The 16,358-nt window shown below is 33.9% G+C and overlaps 4 protein-coding genes across 4 annotated transcripts; 2 read left to right on the top strand and 2 right to left on the bottom strand.

Moving 5' to 3' along the window:
* Positions 1-1,128, top strand: LOC110703139. The gene is made up of 2 exons (XM_021880887.1): positions 1-897; positions 1,015-1,128. The coding sequence occupies exons 1-2, from the start codon at positions 1-3 to the stop codon at positions 1,126-1,128; spliced, it is 1,011 nt and encodes a 336-aa protein (XP_021736579.1).
* Positions 1,129-1,942: 814 nt separating this feature from the next.
* On the bottom strand, positions 1,943-4,153 carry LOC110703440 (probable fructokinase-5). Its single transcript, XM_021881249.1, has 5 exons — positions 3,818-4,153; positions 2,845-3,255; positions 2,611-2,745; positions 2,385-2,501; positions 1,943-2,234 (listed from the first exon to the last, which is right to left on the bottom strand). The coding sequence occupies exons 1-5, from the start codon at positions 3,992-3,994 to the stop codon at positions 2,103-2,105; spliced, it is 972 nt and encodes a 323-aa protein (XP_021736941.1). The 5' UTR covers positions 3,995-4,153; the 3' UTR covers positions 1,943-2,102.
* Positions 4,154-7,159: 3,006 nt separating this feature from the next.
* LOC110703438 (galacturonosyltransferase 8-like) lies at positions 7,160-10,833 on the top strand. Its single transcript, XM_021881247.1, has 3 exons — positions 7,160-7,895; positions 8,323-9,570; positions 10,208-10,833. The coding sequence occupies exons 1-3, from the start codon at positions 7,761-7,763 to the stop codon at positions 10,481-10,483; spliced, it is 1,659 nt and encodes a 552-aa protein (XP_021736939.1). The 5' UTR covers positions 7,160-7,760; the 3' UTR covers positions 10,484-10,833.
* Positions 10,834-11,888: 1,055 nt separating this feature from the next.
* LOC110703439 (ras GTPase-activating protein-binding protein 1-like) lies at positions 11,889-16,220 on the bottom strand. The gene is made up of 10 exons (XM_021881248.1): positions 15,981-16,220; positions 15,795-15,864; positions 15,555-15,692; positions 14,677-14,950; positions 14,334-14,578; positions 13,767-13,926; positions 13,528-13,664; positions 13,382-13,441; positions 12,783-12,849; positions 11,889-12,494 (listed from the first exon to the last, which is right to left on the bottom strand). The coding sequence occupies exons 2-10, from the start codon at positions 15,849-15,851 to the stop codon at positions 12,220-12,222; spliced, it is 1,413 nt and encodes a 470-aa protein (XP_021736940.1). The 5' UTR covers positions 15,852-15,864; positions 15,981-16,220; the 3' UTR covers positions 11,889-12,219.
* Positions 16,221-16,358: the final 138 nt, after the last annotated feature.

Raw genomic sequence — 16,358 nt, 5'->3', positions numbered from 1 at the left:
ATGACAGAACTTTGCTTTCAAAGCACCAAATCTACCACAAAAACCAAGAAGAATTCCTCTAAATTCACTAACATTTGCTCTTTTATTCTATCTCACCCACTCTATTTCTCTTACTTAATCTTCTTCTCCCCTTACCTCATCAAACTCCTATCTTTTCTCTCTCCTCTGTTCTTCACCACTTCTCTTCTTCTTCTTTCTCTATTTACCACTATCATTCCACTCAAATCCATCATCAATTCCAAAGAGGGTTTACTTCTTACAGCTTACAATTCAATTTCAGAGAATTTACGGCCAAATTCAGAGGATGAAGATGAGAATTCAACCCACATTGAAGAGTTTGAAGTTTACAAGGTTGTCTTCGATATTCCCACAATTGAAGAAAACCCAGTTGAGATTGAACAAATTCAACAAACCCCAGAAAAAATTGAGAAGATTCAAGAATACCCAGTTGAATTTTTCGAGGAAAATGCTTCAACTGTGGGAAAAGGAACAGGGGATTTGTGTGAAAGTTTGACTATGGAGACAGAAAAAGTTGGCACAAACCCCAAAAAGGTTAAAAAAGAAGAAGAATTGAAAAAAGTTGAGTCAAAAATAGGATCCGAGGCAAATAAAACACCAAAAAGCAGGTCATTTAAGGTTGATGATGAGAAAAAATTCACTGAGACATTTTCACAAACACTTGGCGGGCAACCTTATATGGGGAGTTTTGGGTCAATGAGGAAAGAAAAAGAATGGAGAAGAACTTTGGCATGTAAGATTTTTGAAGAAAGGCATAATGGGAGCAATAATCAAGCAGCTATTAATGGAGGAGGAGGTGAAGAAGGTATGGATTTGTTATGGGAAACTTATGAAACAGAGTTGTTAAACAAGATTAATAAGCCTAAGAAGGTTGAAGAGGTTACTAAAAAAGGAAAGAAGAAGGAAGAAAAAATGGAGGATTTAATGATGATTAATGAAGATGAAGATGATTATTATGAAGATAATGGTAAATTTTGTTGTTTACAAGCTTTGAAGTTGTCTGCTGGGAAGATGAATCTAAGTATGGGGATGAAATTTTCTAAGGCTTTTAAGGGGATTGGATTTTTACAAAATCATGTTAGAAAGCAAGCGAAAAAAGGGTACAAGTAATTTTTTTTTTTTTTTTTTTTTTTTTTTTGGGAATTTTTTGTTTTAATGTTTTTATATTTCTTTGTATGATTATTGGTTAATTTGGTAATGTATACGAAGCAGTAAATAAATGTTTTAATTTGAGAAATTAATAAAATCATCCACTGAAAAAAATAATAAAAAAATGAGTAAATATGTTTTGTTCTTGTGAATAAGGTTTGTAGTTTTGTACATCATGTTAAGGTTTGTAAAATCATCCATTAAGGATTGTACACCAAATCATCCACTAGATTTTGGGTTGGTTGTTATTTTGTTAATCAGATTATTGCTTTGCTATCAATAAAAGTTCGTATGGCATTGGCCCTCCTTCCATCCCGAGTGGTTCAATTCTCACCCCAAATAAGTAACATCTCCATCGATCTTATTTGTAAGAAAACGAGTAAGATCTCCATCGATCTTATTTGTAAGAAAACTCTCCTTACCCAAATACGGAGTAAAATACTTGTAATAAGAGAAATTATGGATTGTGTTTCGCCTTTGATATGACAAAGATAATCATACATCAGAAGAATTATGATGTCCCCTTAGTTTTACCTGAAAAAAGCCTACTTTAAAACTTTCATCAGGAAACATACACATTGATAATCGATTTTGTTGTTGCAAGCTTATGCAACATACTGTATAAGTTGTGGTACCAAGAATTGTTCAGCCAAGGTAACTTGATCTAGCCTAGTACGATGTACATAGTATGGAGTACAAAGTATAGGTCTTCGTGATTTTCATGTATACAAGTTAAATTGTGTACTAAACTCTTAAATTATCGACGAAAATTATGAGAAAGTGTGTAAAAGACAAATGCAAGAGATATATAAGCATAGAAAAGATCTTCATTGTTTAACCTTTCAAAATATAAAACACTATTGTTTGAACTTAAAACAAAAACACTAAAACTAGTCTTATTCATGAGCAAATTATTATTTAAAATAGAATTTCGATCAATTTCCTTGTTTGATCAGCTCAAGTGCAGCAGGTAAACTTGGGAGTCCGGGGATGGCACCCTTCTGGGTTGTGCAAAGAGCTCCACAAGCGTTCGCCAGGGTTAACGCCTCCTTTAGCTTATCTTCATCCTGTTTTATATTGTTGTATAAATTAATTAATTGACAACATAAAAATAGAACCAAAAGATCTAAACAAAAGGACTAAAGTATGTTATTTAAAGAACATTAGAGCAATGTATGTAATAGGACGAATTGAGGATTGAAAATGGTTAGTTTTACCTTCAAAATTGAAGAATCCTTAGCAAGTGAATAGAGAAAAGAACCAACAAATGCATCTCCTGCTCCTGTGGTATCAACAGTGTTTACTGAATAACCCTTCAATGATCCTTTATAATCCTGAAAAATTATTCAAATTTCATCCAATAATCAATTTTCTTTTCCAAAAGTTTTAATTATACTTTTATTTATGCAAGAGTATAACAACATATAAACAAGTATAACAAACCTTGGTGTAGTATCTACAACCCTTCTCTCCGTATGTAACAAGGAGGAGCTTGAGGCCGTCGAACCACAATTTGTTCACCACTTCGTCATCACTAGCATCTCCACCGGTTAAGAATTCAACCTCTTCATCACTCACCTAATTCAATCAAAGCAATATAGATTTTAATTATAACAATCAATGTTAAGACTAGAATTAAAATTAAGATTATCATTATGTTAAAGAGCACAAACGAACCTTAATGATATCAGCCTCATTCCAAATACTCATAATACCCAGATTAGCAGCCTGAGGGGAAGGCCAAAGAAGTAGTCTCAAATTAGGGTCATAAGAAAGGAGAACCCCGGCCTCTTTAGCAGTTTTCATAGCCGCGATATGAGCTGACCTACAAGGCTCAGTGATCAAGCTTATCGAGCCATAGTGAAACACTTTAGCTTGCTTGATTAGGTCAAGAGGTAACTCCGATGATTCTAAGAGCATATCTGCACTAGGGTTCCTGTAAAACATGAATTCCCTTTCACCGTTTTTCTTCAATGTAACAAATGCTAGGGCAGTCCTAGCTACCTTGTCGAAACACACTCCTTCGGTGTTTACACCATTTTTATCGAGTATGTCCACGAGCATCTTACCAAACTCGTCATCCCCAACCTATAACACAATTAGGTAAATTTAAACATGAAATCAATTTATTAGAAAATTTCACGAATTTAGTGAATTTAAAAGTTAGAAGTACACATACTATTAGGGTTTTTCATTGATCAAGCAAATCAACACGATATTTTAATAACATATAATCAATTAATCAAAATATTGATAATCTTTAAATTGAACCTTAATTTAAATCATCAAATCAAAACAAATAAGAAATTAAAAAATTGGGTAACTATACAATAATCTATCAGCATTCTTGATTAAAAAAAAAAAAAAAAAAAAAGGTTCTCGTTTCAAAAATATTTACGAATCAACTAATTCGATTTAAATTAATGGTTGATAAATAACTTGTTTATTGTGTTACTAGCAATCATACTAATTCAATTCGGAATAATAATGTTATCGCTAATTTTACCTTTTCTTTTAAGGGTATAAAAAAGGAAAAGATTAGGATCCCCTTCTCACAAGGGGCGAATAATATTTCGCTAATAAGGTTGCAAAAAAATTTACGAGTATTATATTGTGATACAAAGATAAAAGGGTAATGGAATAATATTACCTTTCCTACGAAGGCGGAGGTGCCACCGAGCTTAGTGATGGCGCATGCAACGTTAGCGGGTGCACCACCAGGAGCCTTGATGAATCCACGAGATTCAGCCAACGAAACACCGGCTTCATCCGGTACAAAATCGATCAACATCTCTCCAAAAGACACGATTGAAGGTGTTTTTGCCATTGTTTAGCTATGAATGATGAACTATGAACTAGTCTTGAAATTTGGAGTTTTTAGGCTAAAAGAAGGAATTGAAAATTAGGGTGAGGATTGATGAATGTATGGAGGGGTATTTATAATAAGCAATTAAGTGATATTCAATCCTAATCCGTTTTGATTTAGGATTTGGTTGATGTAAAAATATCCATAAATTTATTTTGATTATCTTCTACTATATAAAAGTTTTCAATTTCTTGTACCATAATTAATTGATAATTAATCCAATAAAAGCCTCTTTAATCAGTTTAAGAAAGTAATTATTATACCTAATAAATTTTTAATTTAATTTAAGAAAGTTATTATTATATTTAGTAATACGTATGGTTTATTTTATTTAATTAGGAATGTACTTCGTATATTGTTTTTGGGGTAATAGTATATTGTGTTCCACTAATCACTATGGTATTTATTAATTTTTCCATAAAGCTATTTTAATAATTCAGTTATCTATAATATATTATCATTTAGATAAAACTTCCTGTTCGTTCCCCTTATTAGCTTTATCTTGTACTTGCAGATTTTATTGGATTGAATTTTGATCAACAATCAAATTAGAAAAGATATTACAATACTAATACTCCCTCCGTTTCTATATGATAGTCCATAAGGAATCAATCACATAAAATAAGAAAAAAAAATATTTAGAATCTAGCTAAAAAGCAATTCATGAATAGTTTTGCCTTATTAATTATTATTATTATTTTTTTAAGGAAAGCATTAGTCATAATTGCATAAATCAAGAGAGTAATTTCTTTAGTTAGAGTCATGTCATTAATTCACAATCAATTAATCTAACCAATCAGAATTTAATATGTATAAATTAAAATAGGAAATAAAAACTAATTTAAAAGTGGAATACATTTAATATGGGTAAATCTTTTTAAAACGCCCAAAATAGTATATGGGACTAACAGATTGAAACGGATGGAGTATTAACCATTATCCATAAAATTAGTACAATTTTATAAACTACGGTTCTAGTCCATGATAAAGTCAGTGTTAAATTTCGGGCATGTTCACTTCACTTAATTTCACTTTAGTTTAATTTAGTTAGCTCCAATCAGTTCAATTCCTATTAAAAAAAAAATCAGTTCAATTCAGTTTAACTTCAATCAGTTCAGTTCAATATAATTCAGCTCCAATCAATTCAGATCATCATAGCTTGTGCCTAATATTTGGTTTCTTAAGATGGCTTTACCGATATCACTTCCTTTGGCTTTTCTTGAGCTAATAAATCAGTATTTCTTGTGTCTTAGATCGGTAATAAGGGCCAAAATGGAATACTAACATAACATGATTAGGAATTCGTTCGGTGAAATTTTTGTTTAGTTCGGCACAACCATTAACACAAGAAAGTAACGAAGAACTAGAAGGTTGGTGATTGCTTGAAGTGAGTTCTTTTTTTTTTCCTTTTTTTTTTTTTTTTTTTTTTTGGGCATGTGCCATAAGTTGTCTGTGGATAGGTGTTATCAGTTGCCTATCACAAACTCATCAAAGATTTGCAAGAATATTAGTTTGGTGTTTTTGTTAGATTAAATTATGTCCAATTTCATAATGTACGTACAATCATAAATTGTTAGAGCTTGTTTTTTTTTCAGCTTATTTTCAGTTCAGTTCAGTTCAGCTCTAATCAATTCAGTTCAATTCATTTTCTAATTTCTTTTTCGCATAAAATATTCAGTTCCGTTTAGCTTATTTTAATAAATCAGAACAGGCCTTTAGTTTATCTTTTGGGTATCATAACTTATTAACTTATATTCTGAATTGTGAGAGATGTAGAATCCATAACAGTTTATTGTGGAATATACCATTTGCTGCTTATATTGGGCAATTTGCTAAGAAGCCTCTGTTTGGATTTTTATTTAATTTAGTGTTACCATGTTGGCTTATAAAGTAGTCTTTTTAGTCTTGCATCGGCCAAAAATATAGTTGAAGATTGTGGAGTTCTTCCTATTATGTCTGTGAAACGTGAATTATTTGATATGTACATTGTATAAACTATAAAACATGATTCAGTAATAGACCTATAGTCATTTCAATAATGAAAATTGACATGTATGAAATCGATAAATAGACGTCATTATTAAATCCAATTTTTGCCCTTCCCTTGATGTATTTTTGTCTTTCCTACTTTGTTATCAGGGTATGAAAATGTAATCGGATTTTCACTTTTTTTTTTTTAAAAAAATATTATAGTTTTGTGGTAGTAATTTATTTTAGTTGGTTGTAGTCCTTGTAGATAAAGAATTAAGAATTGAATTCTTCTAGTTCCCATTAACAAACCAATTTATATGAGTAAAAATTACAAATACGTAAAATCCCTAATTTTGACTTCATTTGTTAGAGTCAAAGTTAATAAAACAAGGGTGAAACACTTGGAAAAAGAGAAATACGGAGTACTTATAATGAAATCAATCACACAATGAATGTAATGCACATGACATGAGACATGATCCATGACTCCATATCTGTCAGTAATCAACATCAACTTTATTTTTTTTTTTTTAAAAACATCAACTTTATTTAATTTAACTACCCACTACTCTTAATAGAAAACTGAAGCCTAATAAGTTACATTTCTTAACCGTTCTCTAATTCTCTCATGTCATCTTCTTACCTCAATTGTAGATTATACTCTAGTTAGGCCAACAACATGATGCCCATTATTCCCTCTAAAAAAAATACTTCTTCATATCCATATAATACTTCAACAATTTGACAATTATATTTATCGATCCACAACTTAAATCATACCAGTACTTCATATTATTAATATCTATGGTTACATATTAGTAAAAAAAAATTAAAATTTATGGCTTGTTCATATTTATGAACTGAGTTGAACTAATTAGAGCTGAAGTGAGCTAAACTAACCTGAAATGTATATTTTATGAGAGAGGGAAATTAGGATCGGAGCCGAACTGAACTGAACTGAATTGATTGGAGCTGAACTGAATTGAAATTAAGTAAATGTGAACAAACCCTTAATATGGTGAAAACACACAAATAAAGTCAATATTTTTTTCCTGATAATATTTTCTTGTGATAGATTAGTAAAAACTACTTGGTAAATAATTCAATAACTATTACGGAATACAACAAAGTAAGCACTAATTCACTATATGTAATTCTATGAATAAAGATCGATCATATCATTGTATATTTGTATGTACTAGAACTGTAGTTTATAAAATTGTACTAATCCAACCTTTCACCCATCCTCCCAAAATAATAATCCAACCTTTCACGCATTATCCCCAAATGATAATCCAATCTTTCACCCATTCTCTCAAAATAATAATCCAACCTTACAGTTTATAAACGCGTTTTTCGAGATCAGGAGATATAAACCGTCATTATTACTTCGTATAATAAAACCATTATTAAATGCCATCTAACAACCCATCAATCAAATCCAATACCTTTAAAAAAAAAAAAAAAATAAACTCACTTCACTAGTTCACTCTACCCTCTCACTCACTTAGCTGTAGGCAAAGAAAGCCACCCTTTTCTTCCTTTCTTTGTTCACCCGCGCTCATTCCCTTCCCACCACCGACGAAAAACTATCAATCCCTTTTTCTTTCCATTTTTCATTTTCTCTCTCCTCCGCAAAAACCCTTCCTTTCTCTCTCATCTAAATGTAAACACCTTTTTTCTGGAAACGCAATCACTTTCTCTTTCTACAATCTGGGTTCAACAACAAGGTGGAAATTACGAAGAAGCTTCAACAATGGCGAAGCATGGAGTGTCGGTGATTACCTATAAACTCCTCGCTTCGTCGATTGCCGTTGCTCTTACTCTTTTATTTTCTCTCTCTTCCTTCGTCTTCACTCATAATTCCGATTTCTCCGATGTTGCTACTTCTGTAAGTTTGATTTAGATCTGTTTTCTGCATTTTTTGTTATTAAACTTGATCAAATTTCTTAGATCGATCATTGTTTGTTGCTAATTTTAGTGTTAAATCGATCTGAACTGTGCTGTTGTTTATTTTAATGCCGCATTTGCTTCATTTATTCGTGTTAATTTGCACTTAATTGTTATTATTATTTAATGTTCTAGGTTGATATTTATTGAGAAATTATAATTATAATTACAGCGCTTGTCCTTTTTTATCGAATATTTTGCTAAATTGTTTTGCTGTGAATTTAATTCGAAAGATTTGGCGAGGAAATTGTGGAGTGCGATTGATTTGTTTTGATGTGAAGTTGATTGCTGCAGGCTATAATTTCTTTGTTAATTTGGAAAAATAAGTATGTTTTTGTTGATAGATTGATTATCTGTTGTGAAATTAGGGTTATAATGCTCAGTGGATTAGTGGTGGATCAATTCGGAGATCGGTGCTGGCACTGAAATCTGATCCGTTAAAGCCTCGTGTTGATCAAATTAAAAAGCAAGCTGATGATCACCGGAATCTCGTCTTGGCATATGCATCATATGCCAGGAAGCTTAAACTTGAGAACTCTAAGATGTTGAGGATCTTTGCTGATCTTTCACGAAACTACACGGATCTTTTAAGTAAGCCTGTTTATCGTGCTCTATTTGAGTCCGATGCTCTCTCTATCGATGAGTATCAGTTGCGCCAATTTGAGAAGGAGGTTAAGGAGCGGATCAAGGTCACTAGGCAATTGATTGCTGAAGCCAAGGAGTCTTTTGATCATCAGCTTAAGATTCAGAAGCTGAAGGACACAATTTTCGGGTTGAATGAGCAGTTAACCAAGGCAAAGAAGCAAGGAGCATTTTCAAGCTTGATTGCTGCAAAGTCTATACCTAAAAGCTTGCACTGCTTGTCCATGAGGTTGATGGAAGAGCGAATTGCACAGCCAGAGAAGTATTCTGATGAGGGCAAAGCTCCTATGCCTGCATTGGAGGATCCTAACTTATATCATTATGCCATATTTTCGGATAATGTTATTGCGGCTTCCGTGGTGGTAAATTCAGCGGTGAAGAATGCAAAAGACCCCACTAAACACGTGTTCCATGTTGTGACAGACAGAATGAATCTAGGGGCAATGCAGGTTATGATGAAAATGAAGGATTATAGTGGAGCTCACATTGAGGTGAAGGCATACGAGGATTACACTTTCTTAAATTCATCTTATGTGCCAGTTCTTAAGCAACTTGAGTCTGCAAATTTGCAGAAATTTTACTTTGAGAACAAAATTGAGAATGCTACGAAGGATACTACCAATATGAAGTTTAGGAACCCCAAGTACTTGTCCATGTTAAACCATTTAAGGTTCTATCTGCCTGAGATGTATCCTAAATTACATAGAATTCTGTTTTTGGATGATGATATTGTTGTGCAGAAAGATTTGACTGGGTTATGGGAGATAGATATGGATGGGAAAGTAAATGGAGCAGTTGAAACATGCTTCGGTTCATTTCACAGATATGCTCAATACATGAACTTCTCACATCCCCTGATCAAGGAGAAGTTTAATCCGAAAGCATGTGCATGGGCATATGGTATGAATTTCTTTGATCTGGATGCTTGGAGAAAGGAAGGTTCAACCGAGCAATACCACTACTGGCAAAACATGGTAAGATTCCTTTGTTGATTGCGGACATTATGTTATGAATGCCTTTATCTATATTTGAGTTGTATATGTCTTTCAGCTTATGTTCTCTTGGTTGATGGTAACACATGTATAAATAGTTACAATTATGGTGAAGTACTCTAGGAGGTGATTCCAACCCCAGTTACTATAACTAAATAGTTTAGTAATGTGTTAGGAAATACAAGTCTACACTCTACAATTCCTGTCATACAGTTGTCTCGTGATTTTGAGTGTGCGAGTGTATGTGTATGCGGTTGTGTGTTCATAATTTGATACTTGGGTGTAGAAGAAATTTTTTTGGCAATTTGAAGTCAGATGAATAGTATATCTGAATATGTTACTAGTCCTTCAAGTATCTTAAATTAGTTAGATCGCATTTTCAGTCTTCGTCTTAGGTTAGATACTGCCAAAGTTTAGTGAGTGGCTTGAGGAACCATGTTCTGTATCCTCTTGACAGTGCTCTAAAACTGCGGGCTTTTTTTAATGTGGATCCATTCATTAACTGATAAGGGTGTTTTTGAAAAGTGTAGTCTTTCTGTTTGTTTGCTTGCTTGGTGAAATTTGGTTAAAGAGTATTATTGTGCAATTTATTGACAACAATAATTTCATATTGATGCAGAATGAAAATCGTACATTGTGGAAACTTGGGACCCTGCCCCCAGGTCTGATCACATTCTATTCGACAACCAAGCCACTTGACAAATCATGGCATGTTCTTGGACTTGGTTATAATCCAGCCATTAGCTGGGATGAGATCCGCAATGCTGCAGTTGTGCACTTCAATGGAAATATGAAGCCGTGGCTTGATATTGCCATGGGCCAATTCAAACCACTTTGGACAAAGTATGTTGACACTGAAAACGAGTATGTTCAGGGTTGCAATTTCTCTCTTTAGTTGCTTTTCTTTGGAAATATTCACTGAATATTTGCTAGATAAAGGCGGTCAAGTTCGTAAGCTTCTCATCATCACTTTCCACTCACTTGAAAATCTAGTTACTTTCCATCTGCTATGTAGGAAATTTTTGGTCAATTGTAGAATTCGTTCATGCCATATGATTTAGCACTCAAGCTCGGGTTTTTTTATTAGCTGTGATTTCCAATCGAGGCAACTTGATAATTTGTTCATGTAAAATTTGACAGGACTATAGTTCAGAATTCATGTTACACAACTAAATGTATATTTTGCTCATAAATATATTGTTGCTCTTATAAATTACTGGCTCTAATTCATCATGTTATTTTTGGCAAAAGAGTTTTATGCGTTACACATGTTGCCTTTCATAGAAATTATTTTCCTTGAGAGTAATGGCTCAGAGCAGATGATCTGATTCTTTGGTGGATTACTTGCTCTAGTGTTCACTTAACTTTGTAAAACTGTGTCATCAGTCTCGCAAATACTAATGTACTATTATTCATATTAAAGAAACAGGTATAAAAATTACTTGCTACTCGTAAATTTGAGTACAGGTCCATTTATTACAGAGGAATTTTTTTTTTTTTTTTTTTTTTTTTTTTGTACTTTGTATCATAATCTAGATTTGATTTAGTCCTTTCGGGATAAAAGATATCTAAAGTGGCTGGCAATGCTTCATTGCTTCCATCGATTTATGATGCCATTGATAAAGACTTCACATTTTGTTTGGAGAAAAAACTTGAGTGTGTGTTCACCTAAAACCCTCAACTTGTGTATGATGGAGAAATTTGCAGGTTCTACATATTCCAAAGGCGAAGGTACGAGGTATAGAAACTCAACGGTGTGCAGTACCAAACAGGGCAAACACGGTATTAAGATTCAAGTTTTAAACTCAGGTTGACCTAATCTTATTTCTAATTTATAACTCATGCTAACTTGTGAACCATACTCAGAGCCTCAAATTCATATTGTACAATCCTTAACTTTAAAGATGATTGCGATGACATTCTACAGCAACGGCAGCAAACTTTGTATCAGTTGGCGAATATCTGTAGGACTGACTTAACGTAATCATGGCTAACTAGTAACTAATCATCAGCCATTGCACCTATTAGTTAAGCCAAATGACATGTCGACGCCATTGTTCTAGTGGTATTTTGATGAAATACATACTGCACTTTAATCACAAGGACTCCCTGCAGTTCATAAAATATGGATCTTTGATGAAATACATACTACGCTTTTTTTCAGGACTTCCTACCACTCAACGCCAAACAAGAATCGATAGTAAAATGAACAATGCTCCTTAAAAGAGTAACGTATAAGATCCACATTTTTTAAACAAGTCATAACTAAAAGAGGAAAAAAACATGTAAACAAAAGAAGGTGCAAAATAATCAATTCAAAGTCAATTCATTTTAAATACCAGTAATATCCTACTATACCACAATTTCAACCAAGATAGTAGCAAGACTCTTAAATACTTGCTAGATATACCAACTGAAGTTAGATCTTACATCACCCCTACAATGCACATTAAAAGGGTACTCTACTCAAAAACATTCTTATACTATCTAGTGTATCTCCAAAAGGCAGAGCGGCCAAAATTTAGAATCGGAGGAATAAAGAAGTAAAATATTCCTGTCAAAAGAAGTGACAAAAAAATCAAGCAGAAACTGCTCCCCTGAATAAACTACCCAATCTAATAGATAACTCACTTAAACTCCAGGTGTAAATTGTGCTCTCGAACTTTTGACACCCGAACCTCCACCGCGACTCATCCGCCCAGCTCCATTGCCATTTTGATCATTCCTTTGAAACCCTTCACTACGGTTATGGTAACCTCGGCCACCTCCCCTGTTTCCAAAATCATTCCTGTTACCCTCCCCTCGGCCATATCCTCTTCCTCCCCCATAACCTCCATGCCCTCTACCTCCCTCACCTTTGAATCCACCACCACCTCTTCCTGAGGGGAACCTTCCTCGGATGGGTCCTGCAGATAAAATCACTTTAGCAGATTAGTAAGCCTTCAGAACAACAGATATAATGTAGAACATTTTGAGCTGGGATCAGAATGATCCACTAATGGAGGTGCACAATCCATCAACTCCATAGATCCCCTCCACCATTTTTCAACCATCCTTTTCCCTAATATTTCTTCATTTCATCTCCTTTTTTTTTTCCCAGGGTGGGAGAGAGAGTTGCAGGGAATGAGACACAGTGGATCGAGCCAACAGACATATATGACCAATTAAAAATATTACACTGAAACCAAACTTACCTCGGGAACCAGTGGACTTCTTTTCCTCAATCAAAACTTCACGTCCAGCAATTGTAATGGGTGAAGCCTGCAACAGTAAAATAACAAAGCAGATAAAACTCAAGGGGAATAAAAGAATAAAAAATAAATAAAAAATCATCAAGCTAACAAGGGAAGCTCAACGCTATAATTCAGACTAGCAGAATTTCTGCTCATTCCATTATTCACTAGATAACCAATTAATATAAATATTACCAGAAATTTCAGAATATTATGCTCTTCTGACAACCATTCAGCTCCAAAATTTCTTCAGCACAAAGCAATGACATTTTAATAATAATTATTTAAAAAGCAACCTCGTACTAACTAAAGTTAAAAACAATTTTTGAACATCTATTTTAGAAATCAGAGCAAAACATCATAACAGAAAGCTAAATATGTTTTGCTGTCAAAGTTCCAATACAGAAAACAAAAGTGTGCAGTTCTGCAGACTAAAAATTAATCTTAAAGAAAAATCACAAAATAAAAAATTAATTCAGGCAACTTCAACCCATGCTAGGAGTTATAGAATACATTAAGAAAAGGCATAACATCAACTTCTAGATGGTGAAAAGGCATACCTCAATGGCACTTCGTGCAGCACCAGCCACTTCAAATTCCACAAACCCAAAACTGAAAGTCTAATCCACATAAGCTCATAGTTCAGTAATTAATAAAGGGCAAAAAATCTATTCAACTAAACCAAAACCAAGGACTTCAAACCTACATTATTTTTTCGAATTTGGATGCCACCACTCTTAATTGGGCCAAAAGCTTTGAACGCTTCCTCAACCACGAGATACGGTACATTAAAAGGCAGATTCTTCATGTAGATTGAGTGACCGTAGATTGAGTGACCCTCACCTGCCAAAAAGCAGTGTGAAGGAAGTAGCAGTAAGTATTAACAGTAACTGACTGTCTTCAGAGAAAAGTTCATAACATCAGAATAACGTATAAGTAAGCTACCTTCTGGCTCATGATTATTGCCATCATCAACCACATCAGCACTGGGAGGTAAGTTTGCTGCCACAGGAGCTGCTTTCACAGGTATTTGTTGCTCTTGAGACTTTGGCGCAGATTTTGGAAGGTTCGGAGTTGGTGCAGTAACAGGAGTGTCTTTCATAACCTTTAACACCACAAAACCAAGTTATCAAGAAAAAAATGAAATACTGAGCGGGGGGGGGGGGGAGGGGGTATCCAAAATGTTCTGTACTAAATATACTTCACAAGCAAACAGCTAAAGTAGTCATAATAATCAAAACAATAGCACACACTAATTCCAATAGGATGATACATTATGATTTATTAAGAGCAAAATTTGGGCTTGAAACTTAAACATGAAGTACTACAAACCTATATTAATGCAGCCTTCTTAACTTCTTGCAAAATTGACAAATAAGTATCTATTAACTTTATACTGGTTTTTTTCTGTTACCCTCCACATCCAGACAAAACAATTTTTTTAGCACATGGAGTAAGAATGTAAACTGTATCACGGTGTAATATTTAGAGAGATTATCAGTTACTACTTACAATAGAAGCATACGACTTTTTAGGGGCCTGTGATTCATTTGGAAGTTCATCAGGAACTTTGACATTTGATTCAACCTCAACTTTGGATTCAACTGCAACCTGTAGGTCAGTTGGAACTTCATCAACCACCTCGGCCACAGGTTCTTCTTCCTCTACCTCAACTTGAAGTACACCATTCTCATGAGGATTATACACTTCACCATTGGACTCTTCAATAATGTGATTCTCTTGGACTGGTGGCGTCTCTTTAACAAAAAATAAAGTCAAGGCAAGAAATTTCAGAACAGGAAGCATAACTCCTACATAAAGCTGATAGCAAATAGAAACAGAAACAATTGATTACCATGAATCGGAGCAGTTGGTGCTATACTACCATTTTGCCCCCCATTTTGATGAGGAACATCTTCAACAAATCTTAAAATGTCATTCAAAACAAAAAACCCTTTATCCTGAGGAGCCAGAAAAAAGGTCTGAAAGAAATCCCGCTTCGTGTCATCAGCATAAATCAAAGTTCCAGTCACAAGAACAATCACTCCCCCATTATAGGATTCTTGTGCATCAACAAACTTGATATCTGCCTTTAAACTTCCGTATGACAGTATCTTCGCATTGATAGCCTAGATAGTTGCAAACAATAGATATCTCATATGAGCAAATATCAAACAGTAACCACTTTCCAAATAATTACAAGAACTATTTACTGAAAAGAAGATTCGATAATTACATATTAAAATCAGTAAAATACAAGACTTCAATGATACTTATGCTGATCGTAACACCCAGTCGCAGAAGACCCGTATGGACCATATCCAATCAAAAGACTATAGAAGACCAAATACAGTGTAAAACTGTAAAATCAAATTACAGTTAACTCGAAGAAAAACAACGGAATCCAATCCTAAAGTCACACAGATTATTCATCAGCAGGGCACACACAACCAACAATTTAATTACAAACAAAAAAAAGCTAACAATTCTACTACCCACAAATTTGCATTGATAATTTAACAATATAAACAAACATCATTTATCCCACATAGATCTAGACTACAATTACGTGGAAACTAATCACAACATACTGATATATATATATATATAAACAGCTTTTCAAGTACACATTATTAAAATCTGCTATATATATTATTATAACAAGAAATAATAAATGACCCACAAAAACAAAATCAAAAACAATAAAAAAACAGAGAAAAAACAGAAGCTTACATCCATGGTAGAAGTAAACCCCATAACACCATCATCTCCAGGACGACTAAGCTTACTGATATCCTGATAAAATCGGTAAACAAGTGAAGGAGATTGCTGAAGTATTGTATAATACTGCCTTGCGAACGCATTTCCCACCTAAATCACAACCAAAAAAAAAATAAAAAATAAATAAATATAATTTCCCAAAAAAAATCACAAAATACAAATAATAAAGAAGAAAATTAATGGAGTTACAACCTCATCAGGCGGAATGTAGGAAGTAGGAGGTTGAGATTGAACTGTAGGTGCTGCCATACTTTCGAAAACCCTAGAATGTAGAAAAAATCACAACAACAAAAAAAATCGAAAAAATAAATAAGAAATATTAGGTTAATGAAGATCACAAAAAAAGGCGCGATTTCGAGAGAAGAAGTAAAGCATTACCTGAGGATTGTGAATTAGGGTGGATTGATCGAAGGAAATTGGGGAAGCGAGGAGAGAGAGAATTGTAAATTAGGGTTTGAGAAAGGGATATTCTCTCTCCTCGCCGAGAAGAAGGTGGTGGTTAGGGTTTAGAGGTGGTGGAGGAAGGAGGAAGTTGCGGCGGCGGAGAGAGAGAAAGAGAGAGAGGGGAATTAAAAATAGGGTGAAAATAATAATAATAATAATAATAATAATAATAATAATAATAAATAAAGAAATAAAAAGGAGGGGAGAATAATTGTGTTGGTTTGTTATGAGAATGAGAGGGACTGACGAGTGGGAGAGGAGAGTGAGTGTGAGTGGGTACTGCTAATCCACTGTCACGAGGGGTGTGACTGG

The sequence above is a fragment of the Chenopodium quinoa genome, unplaced genomic scaffold (assembly GCF_001683475.1).
Source record: "Chenopodium quinoa cultivar QQ74 unplaced genomic scaffold, ASM168347v1, whole genome shotgun sequence".
Taxonomy (NCBI): Eukaryota; Viridiplantae; Streptophyta; class Magnoliopsida; order Caryophyllales; family Amaranthaceae; genus Chenopodium; species Chenopodium quinoa.
The sequence above is the reverse complement of the archived record's forward strand: the minus strand, read 5'-3'. Positions and strand labels throughout refer to the sequence as shown.